This window comes from Mytilus trossulus, chromosome 2 (genome assembly GCF_036588685.1).
Source record: "Mytilus trossulus isolate FHL-02 chromosome 2, PNRI_Mtr1.1.1.hap1, whole genome shotgun sequence".
In the NCBI taxonomy this organism is placed as follows: Eukaryota; Metazoa; Mollusca; class Bivalvia; order Mytilida; family Mytilidae; genus Mytilus; species Mytilus trossulus.
The window spans coordinates 46,237,432-46,254,647 of NC_086374.1; the positions used below are offsets into that span (position 1 = coordinate 46,237,432).

The window sequence follows — 17,216 nt, forward strand, 5'->3', positions numbered from 1 at the left end:
TCCATCTCACAGAGACACAACTTGGGTATGTTACCAGTAAATTTACATGCGCATATTGTTTACATTGAAATATGTGGTAACCTTTCATTCGATGTTAGTTTAAACCCTGAGAGGTTCAGGGCATATAAAATTTCATCAGGCAAAGTTAATCTACTGTCTCATTATTTGAATACTTTTGGATTTTATTATCTCAAAAGTAGCATAATTCAGGCTTTAAATGCGATTGGCCTCTTGCGGACTACACGTCATATATTGATTAACAAAGCACTCAAAAATAGTGACATAGCACATCTTTTTATAAGTTTGTTTTAATGGTTTAAAACTTTATTTATACGTTGAAGTTGTTTACATTCATTCGAACCTTAAAAACTATAGTTCCCGCACATGAAAATCAAACTTTCGCACACATTTTCCAAAATATTTCAAACATTTTTTATTACATTTTCTCATTTCTCTCTCACACAAATACTCCGTTTCGACCTTTTTCATATCTAATGTGGATTTAATTTGTGTGAACGCTTTTTCTTATATCGATAATAAAGACAATATAGCACAAGAATAAAAATCGACAGAAATGAATATCTAAATATCTTCGTGTTAGAAGGAAGTTTAAGTTCTTCCGTGATCTCTTGACTTTGAATCCAGGGACCCCAATATCCCTCATGGTATTTCGGATCGGCCATGAAGTCATTTTCAGGATAAAAGCAAGGTACCGAAGTCAATGCGAATTTTGCCAACATCTCAAGTAAATCTCTCACAACCTCTGGTCTTTTGGTAGATAAGTCATGCTTTTCATATGGGTCATTCTCAATGTTAAAAAGCCAAACGTTTTTATCATTTGGCCTTGCATATAGTTTATTCTGGTTCCGTCCTCGAATTGAAGTATAAATCCACGATCCATTTCCTACAATATATCGAGAAATGTTAAAATCTTATTTTTTTATTCAAACTTCGGAGTCTTCAATTTCTCTGGCTTATTTATTAAATTACACAAATGTTCTGTTGTTCTTTATTTGGTTTTGTTGGTATAAGAAGACAGTAATTTATTACATAAAATCAAAAGCATGGTCTTACACAATTGAATAAAAAGAAGTATTTTATAATATTTATTGAACATATAAAAAAATGTGCAGTCAACATATGCTGTCGAAACAACAAAAGACAAAGACTGGGCGTACATCTCATAGAAAATGTTATATCCTCGAACTCGTGATTAGATCATATGTAAGACTATTAATTGGCCTATCTAGACAGTAGTTACATAGAAATGTGAATCCGATGGACACCACTTTTGATTTCCTTCCACTTTGGTGGAATTGTGCCTTTCTATCAGTGTGTTTGTACATTGCCTATGATGATAAATTTATAAAAACTGGCTATTGACGAAAATTGTGGTAAATTGTTGACTAAATCAATAAATTGAACTTTTCGAGGTTCATACCTGGATCGCCTGTAATAATTTTCCATTCATTATGTCGAAGTGCTGCTCTTTCTCTGGTATCGAACTGATTATCAGATTTTCGTTCTCCAGCATGGGAAAATAATGGATCAATGTTGTGTAGAATAGTCTTTCGTTGACTTTGTTCACCGTAACTAGTTTAAAGAAATAAACATATGCACTACGTTATTGCATTCTGGATACCAATAAACCAATTTAAAAGTATGACAAAACTCGACCAATTTAATCCAATTCTATTCCAATTGTAACGATTTTGATCTAGAATAGATAAATCTATTGTTATCTGTTGATCATAATTTTTGATAATAAAAATTAATTCACTAGTCTGTCTTTCAGTTTTTAACATTAAATGTTACTAGTTTTACTGCAAAATATAATGCAAATTTATTCAGTCATAATAGAATAGTATCAAAATACAAACCTTAAAACTAACATTGGCAATCGGTTGAAACAAAAATGGTAAAAATAACTATAGCAAAACCTAGACAAAATTCAAAGGAAATTTTTAACTTTTGGTAAAGATTGATAAGCGAATAGTATGTTTATTTGATTTCTAACTTCTTTTCTTTTAATTTTGATTTCATATAACATTTTACAATTTGAAGCACAATCAAAACACCTTTTATAACTTAATCACATCAAACATATTTAGCTTGGATAAAGACCTGTAAAAATATGTACATATTGTGACCAAAATTTAATCCTTCAGAACAAATTCATTTACTAGTTTTATGGAATAGAGAATTAGAACGGAAAATGTTTCAAAGAGACGACAACCCTGTCAAAGAGCAGAAATCAACCAAAAGCCACTTACGGGTATTCAACGCAGCGAGAATAATTCATGCATTCATTCAAAACAAAAGCTTGATTGTAACTTCACTAAGACTCACTCATTCGCCTTGTATCGAAACCATTATATCATTGATTTCAAAGGGACATATATTGTTGATATTACAACTTGTGAGTTACTATGAGCAACTTAGATAAGTTAGAATAACTATCCAGTACATCAATGCTCTGAATCCTAATTACTTAAAGTTGTGAAGAAATGTGACAGAGACATATCAATTCCTAAACAAAGCGGTAATAAAGCACATATAGATAGGATATCAATAAGTCATATTTTGGCAAATTTCGGAAGGCCGTACGGTGACCTTTAGTTGTCAACTTTAACTTTTATGTCATTTGAACACTGGTGGAGAGTTGTTCATTTGTATACCCTACCACTTGTAAATAGGATGTCAATAGGTATTGGTTTTTCTCATTGTTGAGGTGTTACGGTGACCAATGAGACAACTCTCCACAAGAGACCAAAAAGACACAGAAATTACAAACTTAAGGTCACCGTACGGCCTTCAACAATGAGCAAAGTCCATACCTTATAGTCAGATATAAAAGGCCCCGAAATGACAATGTAAAACAATTCAAACGAGAAAACTAACGGCCTTATTTATCTTGAAAAAATGAACGAAAAACAAATATGTAACACATAATCAAACGACAACCACTGAATTACAGACTCCTGACTTGGGACGGACACTTACTTATCAATCATACATTAGTTTTTTTTATTTTATATTGTTCAAATGTGGTTTACTAACATATCAAAGTAGGAGGGAAACATTTCACATTTGAAAGATTGTATGCCTGCTGCCATGATTGACTGAAACCGATGAATGTATTGTAGGAATATGATATCGTGTCTCAATGAAGGTGAAAGCAGAGTTTTTCGTCGTTTAAAAGACACAAAAAATTCTTTCAGAGATCCTAATCTCATTTCAGTGATTTTGATAAAGTATATTAACACGCGTTGGTGAGGTACAAGCGTTATATGTTAAACAAATGGCCACATTAACAAATACTCTATACCTTATTGTTCTCCACTGGTCCACACCGTCAAGCGGATTCGTTCTTTTCAATGATCCATTTGCGAGATTAATTAAAGTTGGAAACCAATCAGAAATATGGATTAGTTCTTTTGAAATGGCGCCTTTCTTTTGTATCATTTGACCATGAACAAATCCAACAGCTTTGACACCTCCTTCCCACAGGGAACCTTTCCATCCCCTTAATGGCCAGTTATCTCCACCGTACAACACTTGTCCTCCATTGTCTGTGAAACATTATATAAATAACACATGGCTGAGAGGGTGATAGAGCAGATTGGTACCCCGAGAAAACATTGTCAACTGAGGCGAAGCCAAGGTTGACAATGTCTTTTCGAGGGGTAACAATCTGCTCTATCACCCTCTCAGATATGTGTTATTTAATTTATTATACTGAACGTCCTACCGTTTTTGTCTTTTACAGATTAATTTTATTTCAAAAGGATTTTATATGACGTCATGTACATAACAACGTTACGAGTATTAGACATAAACAACAAGATGTTTTTTAATTTATTTTTACTGTTAAATAGTAAAATTTGATCCAAAACGTAAAACTTAAGCATTTTATTGAACAACTTGATGTAAATTCAATCCATTGTCCTTTAAATTGTCGATTTTTGATTGGTTTAGACGAGAGGGTAACATTCAAAAAAATTGTCACCCTCGTCTTAGCCAATCAAAATATGGCATTTTAACGTGAAGTATAATAAAAAATTATATCAAGTGCAACAAAAAACAAATACTGTACAAGTCTGAAGATAACTTTTGAAAATGCGATGGTGCGTGTGGTTAGTTTTTGGGTATTATTGTATTTCCGAACGTTTTGAATAATCATATATAACACTTGATGTATATATTTGTATAAATAGTCTATTCTCGCATATGTACCAGAAATAAGTAACCGGAATCTTAAAAAACAAATAGTGGACTATACAACACACCAACCACTACAAGTTGGACTTTCTCTTTGTCTGATAAATATCAATTCTCTGTTACCACCAACCAAGTTGTGGCACGCATACACTCAGATTTTCTTGAAATTTGGTTTGTTGGAAGCTATCGATAAACAAACAAGAAATATGTTAACAAACAATTTGTTTACGCCCCCGTTGCCAGGGTAACGGGTCCCTTTGGATTTGCCTCAAAAATGCACATTTTAACAAACACAATTGATATATTTAGAGCAGTTATCAAGCACACATTTCAAGTTTTAAAAATATATTTGACTTTTGGTTTGACATAAAATAAAACTATTTATGAAAGATAAAAAATCATCTGAAAAAAGGGGAAGAAGGAAACAGCACTGATTTAAAGAGTGGAGTTTTCAATAAATTCAAGAAAGCAAATTATAGGCATTTTGCATGACATAATTTTACACTTTTGCATCCACAACAAATGATACAAGTATAATAAATGTATAATTTATCAATAAAGGTATGGGAAAACGGTTGATAGGGCGGTTGCTATGGAAACATAAAAGCGTCATTTTTTGTATTTTGTAATAGAATTTTGACATTGTTATTTAAATAGCTTTAAAACAGTGACAGATACAAAATAAAAATCACGTGGGAGATGTTGTCCATTCAATGACCTGAAAGTTGACCTAACGGTCAAGGCTTATTGTTTACCTTGACTTTGACCTTCAATCTTTTTTATTTGAAAAATTTGTAAAATTCAGATACCTTGAAAAGATATTATCCAAAAAATTAGTCATATTAAAGTCGAAAATAAACTAACAACGCCATGGCTAAAAAAGAAAAGACCAAAAGGCAAACAGTAGAACACAACACACAACATATAAAACTAAAGACACAATCTCCACCGTCGGCGATATCACATTTAACTTCTTGCCGTTATGTGTACCTGTTGTGAAGACCACCAATGTGTCTTGCCATAACCCTTTGGACTGGAAAGACATCACAACATCGCCTATTCCCTCGTCCATTGCCGATGTCATACCTATAACGAAAGAGACAGCTTTTAGACGAGTAGACGTATTTCAGGGACTTTGATGTGTTGCTGTATCATGGCATAAAATTATACAATTCGCCCCTTTCATATACAATCGGTATAAAATTAAAATAAAAATATCCAATATACTTGTACTAGTATATGATTTTATTTTGATTGTTATTACACCATTTTTTTTATTTTAGCCATGCCCATCTAAAACCAGGTTGATTTGACTGACTTTAACTGCAAAATGGTACAGCTGCATGAAACATTAAATATTGAGTCTTCTTTTTTCTAACTTTTATTGCAAGATAAACACAAAAAAGATGTGTCCCTCATCGGGATTCGACCAATGCATCTGACCTATCGGAGCGAATTCGCCTGCACTGTATCCATCCAACTACCACTCGAACAACTAGGCTATACAAATATAGCTTTCGTTAGCCGAGTATTGCTTTTATTTATCGGTATTGTCTGTATGGTGACAGAGCTAAATGGCTTACCTTGAAGACTATATGTGTTTTGTCTGTATGGTGACAGAGCTAAATGGCTAACCTTGTAGACTACCTGTGTTTTGTCTGTATGGTGACAGAGCTAAATGGCTAACCTTGTAGACCACCTGTGTTTTGTCTGTATGGTGACAGAGCTAAATGGCTAACCTTGTAGACCACCTGTGTTTTGTCTGTATGGTGACAGAGCTATATGGCTTACCTTCTAGGCCACCTGTGTTTTGTCTGTATAGTGACAGAGCTAAATGGCTAACCTTGAAGGCTACCTGTATTTTGTCTGTATGGTGACAGAGCTAAATGGATAACCTTGTAGACCACCTGTGTTTTGTCTGTATGGTGACAGAGCTAAATGGATAACCTTGTAGACCACCTGTGTTTTGTATGTATGGTGACAGAGCTAAATGGCTAACCTTGAAGACTACCTGTGTTTTGTCTGTATGGTGACAGAGCTAAATGGCTAACCTTGTAGACCACCTCTGTTTTGTCTGTATGGTGACAGAGCTTAACGGCTAACCTTGTAGACCACCTGTGTTTTGTCTGTATGGTGACAGAGCTATATGGCTAACCTTGTAGACCACCTGTGTTTTGTCTGTATGGTGACAGAGCTATATGGCTTACCTTGTAGACCACCTCTGTGTTGTCTGTATGGTGACAGAGCTTAACGGCTAACCTTGTAGACCACCTGTAATTTGTCTGTATGGTGACATAGCTATATGGCTAACCTTGTAGACCACCGGTGTTTTGTCTGTATGGTGACAGAGCTATATGGCTAACCTTGTAGACCACCTGTGTTTTGTCTGTATGGTGACAGAGCTAAATGACTAACCTTGTAGGCAACCTGTGTTTTGTCTGTATGGTGACAGAGCTATATGGCTTACCTTGTAGACCACCTGTGTTTTGTCTGTATAGTGACAGAGCTAAATGGCTAACCTTGTAGGCTACCTGTGTTTTGTCTGTATGGTGACAGAGCTAAATGGATAACCTTGTAGACCACCTGTGTTTTGTCTGTATGGTGACAGAGCTAAATGGATAACCTTGTAGACCACCTGTGTTTTGTATGTATGGTGACAGAGCTAAATGGCTAACCTTGAAGACTACCTGTGTTTTGTCTGTATGGTGACAGAGCTAAATGGCTAACCTTGTAGACCACCTGTGTTTTGTCTGTATGGTGACAGAGCTAAATGGATAACCTTGTAGACCACCTGTGTTTTGTATGTATGGTGACAGAGCTAAATGGCTAACCTTGAAGACTACCTGTGTTTTGTCTGTATGGTGACAGAGCTAAATGGCTAACCTTGTAGACCACCTCTGTTTTGTCTGTATGGTGACAGAGCTTAACGGCTAACCTTGTAGACCACCTCTGTGTTGTCTGTATGGTGACAGAGCTTAACGGCTAACCTTGTAGACCACCTGTGTTTTGTCTGTATGGTGACATAGCTATATGGCTAACCTTGTAGACCACCGGTGTTTTGTCTGTATGGTGACAGAGCTATATGGCTAACCTTGTAGACCACCTGTGTTTTGTCTGTATGGTGACAGAGCTAAATGACTAACCTTGAAGACTACCTGTGTTTTGTCCGTATGGTGACAGAGCTAAATGGCTAACCTTGTAGACCACCTTTGTTTTGTCTGTATGGTGACAGAGCTAAATGGCTAACCTTGTAGACCACCTGTATTTTGTCTGTATGGTGACAGAGCTAAATGGCTAACCTTGTAGACCACCTGTGTTTTGTCTGTATGGTGACAGAGCTAAATGGCTAACCTTAAAAACTACATGTGTTTTGTCTGTCAAAGCTAAATGGCTAACCTTGTAGACCACCTGTGTTTTGTCTGCATGGTGACAAAGCTAAATGGCCAACCTTGTAGACCACCTGTGTTTTGTTTGTCGTAAATTCAGTTAATTTTACTTACCACGACTTCACAACAAATTACAATTTTATTATATACATTTAAAGTGCACTGTGTATCCAATATATTAAAAAGGTCAAATGTATCCAATATATTAAAAGAAAGGTCAAATGAAATACAGCAAAAGAATCTGAATATTGCAGGCTTGTTCACGTACGATGAATTAAATCAGTCAAAAGCTATATTTACAGGTTTGTATGTGGAATTTCAAACTATAAAAGGGTCAACAAGCATGTAAAACAACAATTATCTCCAGTATTAGTGTTTACCTGCATAGATTTTTCTGTCCATATCTTTGATATGTCCGTACTGTCTCAGATACTTGTCTGGAACTTGTAATGGTAAATGAACTGCTTGATATGACAGGTACATAAATAACGGCTAGCAAAAATGATATTTTAAACATGATAAACACTAAATTAATTATTGTTTTATAATTATTTTACATGTTCACTTGAACTAAGAACACTTCAATATCATCATATGAAAGGATACAGTGCACCTTATTTTCACACAAAGTTGAAACTTGTAATTCAAAAACCTTAAAACCAATCCAATTCACAATTGTCTCCATAATGCGAATTTGCAATGATTTACAGATTATTGTGTTTTATTTCCCCATAAAAGCAATCCTTTCAATTTGCTGAATATCTTTTATAAATGCAGGGTTGAACATGTGTTAAGTAAAACGAACTTGTAAGTAGTTATTTGAAATAATTGTAGAACATCTGTGTGATTAAACATCATGTAATTGCTATTTATACAAAACAAGACCCAAGAATAATTCGAATGTATTTTACTCTAACATGATAGTAGAGATATTGCCTTTTATTAACAAATCAAAAACTGAATGAAAGCTATTACTTTTTGTTTTCCATGGTTACAATGAAATTAATATATATTTTACTTTCCATTGTTTTAAATCAAAAAACACTGGATAATAAGTAAAGGTTACGAAATAGTTTCCACATAGACAGGAGAGGACTGGTTAAGAGGGACAATACGTACTTTTTCTGAATCATGTTTTTCTACAATTTCGACAGCTTTCTTCGTGTACAAATTAGTAGAATATTGTCCTCTATATTCATTATTTACTCTCTGAATTCCATCCCTTAGATCCAGTCCATTTATTCCCATTGCCGAGTCATTGTACTGGTAATGATCGGCTTTTCCATTAAGAATACCTTCAATTCGAAGAATCTTATTAATAAGATATTTTGTATTACTTACTTATGTGATAGAAGTAGTTTCGCATACAATGTTGAAAAACATGAAATTGAAAGTATTATACTAGGTAGTTTTGTGACAACTTAATTAACTTTTCATTTGAATGTGATATTCGATATTCATCTGTCCGTAGACAGAAAAGATCACTAGAGCATAGATTTATTTATAGGGTCCGCAATGGAAGAAGGAAGAATTGATTCGCGTTCAAAGCTATATTAAGTTCTTTTTTTAACGATCAAATTGCAGATTCAACATTGTTATCGAAACAGTAATTTTTGTTTTTCAGTCCTTTTTGAGAGATTTTTGTAAGACGCCATAAAGGAGCAGACTATTTACCGCGAATTTGTTTCTCAAAAAAATAAGAATTCCGTGATTTTTTTGAATTAACTAGAACACACCCGTGATATCGCGGGTCCGTGACTGAATTAAAGTATATAACTATGCGCAAGCCTTATTTTAGTATTAGTATTATCATCTGATAAAGATTTCAAATCTTTCTGTTTGAACCCGTCGAACTGGAACTTATCAATTATTGGTAATATTAATTATTTGGAAAACAAAAGGTCCTGGAATGGAGTATTTTTTAATCAACAGCAATGTCCTATATAAGTTATAAATAAAGTTGAATTCTTTGATTCGCTGTTTTACGTCATGCCCGCTAACAAATTGAAAATGTACTTATACACCTTATTTTTAGTCCAGATTTTTAGTATTCGTATTGTTATCTTAGAAAGTCTAACTGATAAAAATATTGCAATAGGTTACAATTTGAAAATTTAGTAGTGTCAACCCTATGATTATGACCCGTGTATATAGTATATTAATTCTGAATACACCGTTTGTTGGTGCGCCTGTCAGATGCGGAATATACAGATAAGGTAATAGGTAACAGGTGAATATACTATTGGTATCGGTATCGGACTCGACCCGTAACTTCTTAATTATTGGCAATATCAATTACGTGGAAAACAAAAGGGCCTTGAGTGGTGTAACTTTTAATCTACACTTTTGTACTATATTAGTTATATATAAAGTTGAATTCTTTGATTCGTCGTTTTTACGTGATGACGGCTGACAAATTGGACCTCGTAATTTTAGTATTATAGATATTGCAATTGAAATGTTTAACAAGTCAAGAACTTGGAAGGGAAACAGATATTACGTGATGGTAAAAAGACCTTAGACGTTTCATTTGATGGTTTAAGTTTTACCATCTAAACTTTCCTTCTTGGCATCTTACCACAGTAAGACAATTCTAGATATTCTCTATGGAAACAACTTCTTAACGTATCTTGTGGTATCCGAGATACATTATATTTCATATGCAAATACTTCTAGAATGTTGCTGCATATATTTGCATGAACACAGTTACTTCATAATTGAAATACTGCCTTCGTAAAGCAGAGTGCTTGATCTAGGGGAAAAGAAACAAATTATATTTATATTAACTACGTACCGAAAAATGTGTCAAATCCTCTGTTTGTTGGTAAATATTCCTCTTTGAAGAATCCAAGATGCCATTTACCTACAGCATGAGTGGAATAGCCTGCTTCTCTAAATTTATCTGCCAAGGTTGGATCTTGTAGTGGAAGGCCGTTTGGCTGCAATGGCCAAAATATGCCGTGTTGTATTCCTGTATGTATCTGAAAAATCGGATTGGTTGCTTATTCTATATGAAAGCATTCATAGTGGAAGCATTGCTAATAAATTTTAATAAGCGATTATGAAATATGTGCAACTAAAGTGGAAGCAAGTCTCTTTTTTCTTTTGTGTACACTTTATTCTATCTAATTCTTAATTAGTTACTTAAGTTAGTTGGGGATGTTTAACGTCCTGATACGCAAAGTAATGCTCTTAGTCGGACAGATCTTACTTCTACCCAAGATTTTCTGTGAAGCAATGTAGACCGACGTTTGTAGATTCTGTTTTTGTTTTAGTCATGATAATGTCTTTTCGACTTATGTTTTCTATGTCCCTTTGCTAGTATATGGTTATGCTAAAATTTATTTCTATGACGAGTTTATAATGACAAGTTTTTTGCAATCAATATTTTTTTCAATGACCTTTTACAATTTCTTTTTCGGTTTACTTTTGTACGAAAGCTTATTTCTATTCTGTGAGTACTATAAAACCAAATTTCCAATATTTTGTCTTTTGTCTTTTTACTAGATGTTTTATTTATTTATTTGTTTTGTGTTCCTATCTTAAAACTCAAGCCCCCTTCCAACCTTTTTATGCAGTTTTTTTTGTCGAGTTGATTCAGTACTTGCCTAGGTTAGGCGAGGGGAGAGCTCTAAACATATTAAACCTCGAATTAATCTTTGTGTCTGTTTAAAACCATATACCTATAATCCAGTGAGTGTCCGCGTTGGTTGTTTTTTATTTAGAATTATTTCACATTTGAGTATAGCAGGGCCTATTATAGCTTACAATGAAGTGAGATAAACCCATTATGTAAGGATCTTTAAGGCCGTACGCTGACTTTTAGAACCGTTGTCCTTTGGTCTATCGATTTTGTCTAATATAATATAATAGGTATTTTGATGTTCAGTAGATGTCGTTTGTTAATGTAGTTCATAAGTTTTTCTCGTTTTTCGTTTTTTTATATAGATTAGACCGTTGGTTTTCTCGTTTGAGTGGTTGTACACTAAGTTAAGTAATATTTGAGGGCTCTTAATAGCTTTCTGTTAGGTGTGAACCAAGGCTCCGTGTTGAAGACTGTACCTTGACCTATAATGGTTTAATTTTATAAATTGTGACATAGATGGAGAGATATCTCATTGGCACTCATACCACATCTTCCTATTTTTATATTCACTAAATCAACATATGATGTTGACATGAATATCAAATATGTGGTCATTTTTATAAATTTCCTGTTTACAAAACTTTGAATTTTTCGAAAAAGTAAGAATTTTCTTGTCCCAGGAATAGATTACCTTAGCCGTACTTGACACAACTCTTTGGAATTGTTGATCCTCAATGCTCTTCAACTTTTTACTTGCTTGGCTTTATAATTATTTTGATATGAGCGTCACTGATGAGTCTTATGTAGACGAAACGCGCGTCTGACGTACTATATTATAATCCTGGTACTTTTGATGAACTATTATGATATATCATCAGAAATCCATTCCTAAAATATGCAAACTTGCCTTGCATTTATAAATGCAAATTTTTATCACTCACTTTTATTTTCTTTATTATAAATTATTCGTTTGTATACATAAGGTATTGATGGATTTAATTTAATAAATCAAATAACTGTCGATTTCCATGTTATTTTGCATTGAAATATGTGATGAGAAAATAATTACTTGCATATAAATTACCAAAAAGGCTATTTATTCTCCAAACATTTTGATATTAACAATATATATAGACTGGACGTTATATTCAATATGCTTTTTGTAAATTTACTAGTTCTGCACATGTATGTTGAGAATACACAAATTTCATATACTAATATTGACATGTATATATATATATATATAGTGTGTACTGTAACAATGTGTAATGTTTTGGTATAAAAACCACAGGTAAACTAACACGTGGCTTAGGTTGTCATAACATCTTACCTGGTATCTACCGGTCATTAATTGTGACCTTGAAGGTGAACATATCGGCTGGACATAGTAATTCTCTAGTTTTACACCATCTCCTGCCAGCCTATCTAGAACTGGTGTCTTAATTTCTGATCCATGATACCCAATGTCATTATATCCATAATCGTCGGCTATTATGAACAGAATATTTGGTTGTCGTTTTGTCCTTACCGTAGTTGTGAAGCACAATATAGCAATAGCTATTCGTATCATAATTTAACTTTTTCATACCGTCGACACGGCATTATTTCTCAGTATTTATGAAAATCGTATCTCACGATGTGCACATATGTCAACGCTTGGTGTTTTGTTACGGTTCAATAACCTTAACAATTAATTGTAAATGTTAAACTTATATCAAGTATGTGTTGTCTCCAATATTTATACAATGTGTGTACATTTATTTGAACTTGTAAGAAAAGTGAGTCTTACAGAGCTTTTTTATTTAATTGCTTATCAACTAAAAATACATAATCAGTATAGATATGGGACAATGTGTATGTATTGATTTTTCTCGCGTTCAAATTGTCGCTTTAACATTCGGTTTTAAAATGCAAAAAAATGATTTATATTTTTAATTTGTCGAATTAAGGAAAACCTATTCCTGAATTGGTATTTGTCATCACGCACTTGATTTCTGTTTGCTGACAATATCTTTTAACTAAAAAGATAAACCATAAAAGTACAGTCCTGAGTATGAAATTGTTCACATTATAATTGCATATTGTTATTGTTAACTGCTTCTAAAAATTGATTGCCCTGAAGATAATTTAAAAAAAACTTTATTAAAATCAGAGGTTTTGATTTTGTAAATAATGACGGTATTTTAAATGATTATCCTGTTAAAGAACAAATTCCTGGATATTTCTGTAATACTGAACTAACTCTTATTTGTTGTGTTTACAAAAAAATCTTCCCGGAAATATGTGTTTAATTTTTGCCAAGACTTAGTGTGTATCGCTTAATAGCAGTAACAATATATGATATCTACGTCATGGTATGTTTGCTTGACTGTATGCAATAATTTTCATATATCGCAATATTTAAACTTGCTTGTGGTCTAGGTTTTAATACATTGTAGTAGGCTGTACGAAGTTTTACAAATGTTTGGTTTTTGTACACGTGCAGTACTGATCTTCGGAATGGTGTTCATTTGACGTTTCCGTTAAGTAAGTAAGTAAGTAAATCATTTATTAAAGTGACATGTGTAAATATGTACAAAATATAAACATACAATATATGAAAAATATTTATACACCCGGCCCAATGGACCTATAAGTCACCTCAAATAAAACTAAATAATTATAAAACAATTGTATCACGTTCTTGAATATAAAAAAATATTTGTGTATTTATTCACCTTAGAAGACTCATGGTCATTTATTATTCCTTCGACTTTCTCGGTGAATTAGTGTGTCGAGTATACCCCGTTTGCCTTTGCAGGTTTAGTGTTATTTCGAAGATCCATACCACAGTATTGTCAAATCTTGTATGATTGTAATAATCTTCTGCTCCAAGTAAATAGCCTTTGAAATATAAATAATCAAGATATCAATCAGATTATCAGGAAGTTTATCAGACCAAGTGAATAACAAGACAGGTCCACTAGTGGAGTGAAATCTGGTAGGACGTCATGAGCACCTATGTTCAACCCTCTGTGTATGGCATGGTGTGTTCCTCAATCATCTTTTGATGTAACTTATTTGTTTTCTTATTGTTTTTTCTTTTTTATTTGACTATGGAGTTGACTTATTTTGTTTGGCCTATGATAATGATTTCCTTGCGTTTCATCTCTCTGTTTTAGAAAATAAATAAAACTAGTACGTCAAGGAGTTCTCATCTCTTAACATATTAAGAAGTCAAACTACCACTTGGGCATCACCAGCCCGGTAGCCAGAACTTTGGTACTGGTATGAAAATACGGATGGTTTTGTGTCATTAAAATGTGCTGTTACAAAATGTTAGAAATTATTATAAATTAAGGAATGTATCTCCCTCATGCAAAGCACTGATTCCTTTCACGGATTTGACTATACTTTTTGGAACTTTTGGATTAAAGCTCTTCGTCTTTTGTATAAGCTTTGGATTTTTAATATTTTGGACACGAGCATCACTCAAGAGACATGCATTGTCGAAATGTGCATCTGGTGCAGGAATATTGGTACCGTTAATGTTATTATAACATATATAATCAAATTCTCTTTTAATTTTTCAATATGTTTTTATTATTAATATTAACTAGACTGCTTACTTTTTTTTAACTAATGATCAATTGCACTTCTGTGAAGAACAATTCAAGTCAGGAAAATGGCCATTGTTATATTATAGTACGTATCTGTGTGTATAATATTTTAATGTTATTTCTAATATGCCGTTGTTCTCCTCTTACAATTGATGCGTTTCCCTTAGTTTTAGTTTGTAACCCGGGTTTGTTTTGTTCTTAATCGATTTATGAGTTTCAAACAGCGGTATAATATTGTTGCCTTTATTTAGCAAGCATTAAAAAGTTCCATTTGTCAATGTTTTCGATCATTCATCAACTAGATTACCAATCTATATTTTGATTATAGGAGTGTTAAACGCCCTTACAGAAAAGAAAAGAAAGACGATAAGAAATACATGTTAATTGCATAACATGAAATGAATATGATATAAAGTTTACTAGTAAATTGAATGAGATGAGACTTCAAAAGGAACGATGAGTGACCTCCAAAACGATATACATTTTTTAAAGATTTTGGCACCGTCGAAATGTATATAACCTTAATATGAACTCGACTGAGTCATTTAGGATCAAGAATGACAAAATAATTTTACAGATGTTTTCCTGCATAGAAGGTCTCTCCTTAAGTTAACCATTCGCTAAAGACCGTTACCAAGGATTTATTGCGTATTTGATAAATCTTATAACCTTGCATGGTAATTTGTATTCGTCGGCTTGAATACTTTTGTCAAATTCCTAACCCCAAGGGTTCCCTCAAGGGTGTTGAAGATTGATACAGTCTTAAGCCGTCGGATGGAATTGAAAAGTCGAGTAATCCTATTTGGATTCTGATAAATAAAAACACATTATTCATTTATTGTCGTTGTAATCAATTTTCGTGGAATGCTGAAAAGTTTCCTATTCGTGGATATTTGATTTCGTGGTATTGCATATCGCTGTATACAAAGACTTTTGAAAATATGTAATTCGTTGAACATTTGAATGCGTGCTTCACCTGTATCCACGAAATCCACGAAAATTGGTATACAACGAATAATAATGAATCTACAGTAATACTTATGATATAATGCACCCACCAAAGAATGTGTCAAAGCCTCTGTTTGTTGGCAAATATTCTTCTTTGCGAAATCCAAGATGCCATTTGTCAACTGCATGAGTGGCATTACCTGCCGACTTCATCTTATCAGCTATAGTTTGAATTTCAAGTGGTAGGCCATTGCTTGTCTAGGATGGATAACACCATGTTGCAGTCCTGTATGAATCTAAAACATGAAGCTGTTATAATATATGTTGTTGCATTAACTGTAAAGCTCCTAGATTAACTGTTTGGTAATTTGCCAGCGACAAGACACTTTGGCAAAACCTTAAACAGTGTTTCCGTCAGTTTTAGTTTGTAACCGGCCGGATTTGTTTTCTCTCAAGCGATTTTATGGCATTTGAACAGTGGTATACTTCTGTTGCCTTTATCAACGCATGGAGTAAGCGTGTTCAGTTATTAAAAGGAAAATAATGTAAACATTGAAAGTAAAACACGTGCACATAAGGACGACAATAGTATACTGCTGTTAAGAAGACATAGATCGATTAAGCGAAAATAAATCCGGGACAAAAACCAAAACTGAGGGAAACACATCAACTATAAGAAAAAAAACAAAGAAACACTGAACTGCTACACAAACAAACACGAACATACGTAGAAACGAACAATTTTAAAAAGAAACTGTCACATTCCTGACTTGGTAGAGGACATTTTAACAATGGTTGAGTCTTATATAGACGGAACGCGCGTCTGGCGTACTAAATTATAATCCTGGTACCTTTGATAACTATCTCCACACTGACATTGCCATCCTAAACTTCTCCAAAGTCTTCGACACAGTACCCAATAAGAAGCGCTTTAAAAAAAAACTGACGAATATATGAAATATATAGGTCAAATACACAACTGTCCGAATATGTTCTTTACAAACAGAGATGAAAGTAGAAGTAGAACAATCTAAAGAAGTAACAGTGGAGTCTGGTGTATCATAAGGCACAGTCCTAGAACCGTTACTCTTCTTTTGACATATAAATGACCTTCCAGATGACTTCCTACTACACAGACCGATAAAGACAGACAAACCATGACACACTCCAAGAAGATCTTTAGAACCTAAGAGTATGGGCAAATAATTGAGGTAAGTGGTTCAACACAAAGAAATGCTACATTCTAAGCATGAAAAAACAAGAGCCAAAAATTACAGTTTAAACAGACATATTCTACAACAAGTCTAAAATAAACCATTCTTGGGCCAACAAATTCTAGATGACTTGAAACGAACTACCAATATTTCCAACATAGCGAAGACGGCAAACTAAGCACTAGGCTTCCTGTGTAGGAATTTTACCAGGTGCCGATTTGACTTGTACCCGTCAGGTCAACAATGGAGTATGGAGCAATA

At 33.6% G+C, this 17,216-nt stretch overlaps 1 protein-coding gene across 1 annotated transcript; it reads right to left on the minus strand.

Moving 5' to 3' along the window:
• Positions 1 to 290: 290 nt before the first annotated feature.
• On the minus strand, positions 291 to 12,937 carry LOC134707374 (arylsulfatase I-like). The gene is made up of 8 exons (XM_063567084.1): positions 12,525 to 12,937; positions 10,403 to 10,589; positions 8,727 to 8,902; positions 7,988 to 8,099; positions 5,212 to 5,307; positions 3,329 to 3,572; positions 1,442 to 1,593; positions 291 to 904 (listed from the first exon to the last, which is right to left on the minus strand). Exons 1-8 carry the CDS (start codon positions 12,762 to 12,764, stop codon positions 492 to 494), a joined length of 1,620 nt encoding a protein of 539 aa, XP_063423154.1. The 5' UTR covers positions 12,765 to 12,937; the 3' UTR covers positions 291 to 491.
• Positions 12,938 to 17,216: the final 4,279 nt, after the last annotated feature.

Coding starts and splice junctions, on each gene's coding strand:
- LOC134707374 (XM_063567084.1), bottom strand. CDS start 12,764: ATGATACGAATAGCTATTGCTATATTGTGCTTCACAACTACGGTAAGG. Junction 10,590..12,524: donor TAATGACCGGTAGATACCAG/GTAAGATGTTAT, acceptor CCGATTTTTCAG/ATACATACAGGAATACAACA. Junction 3,573..5,211: donor ATTGGTGGTCTTCACAACAG/GTACACATAACG, acceptor AATGTTTCACAG/ACAATGGAGGACAAGTGTTG.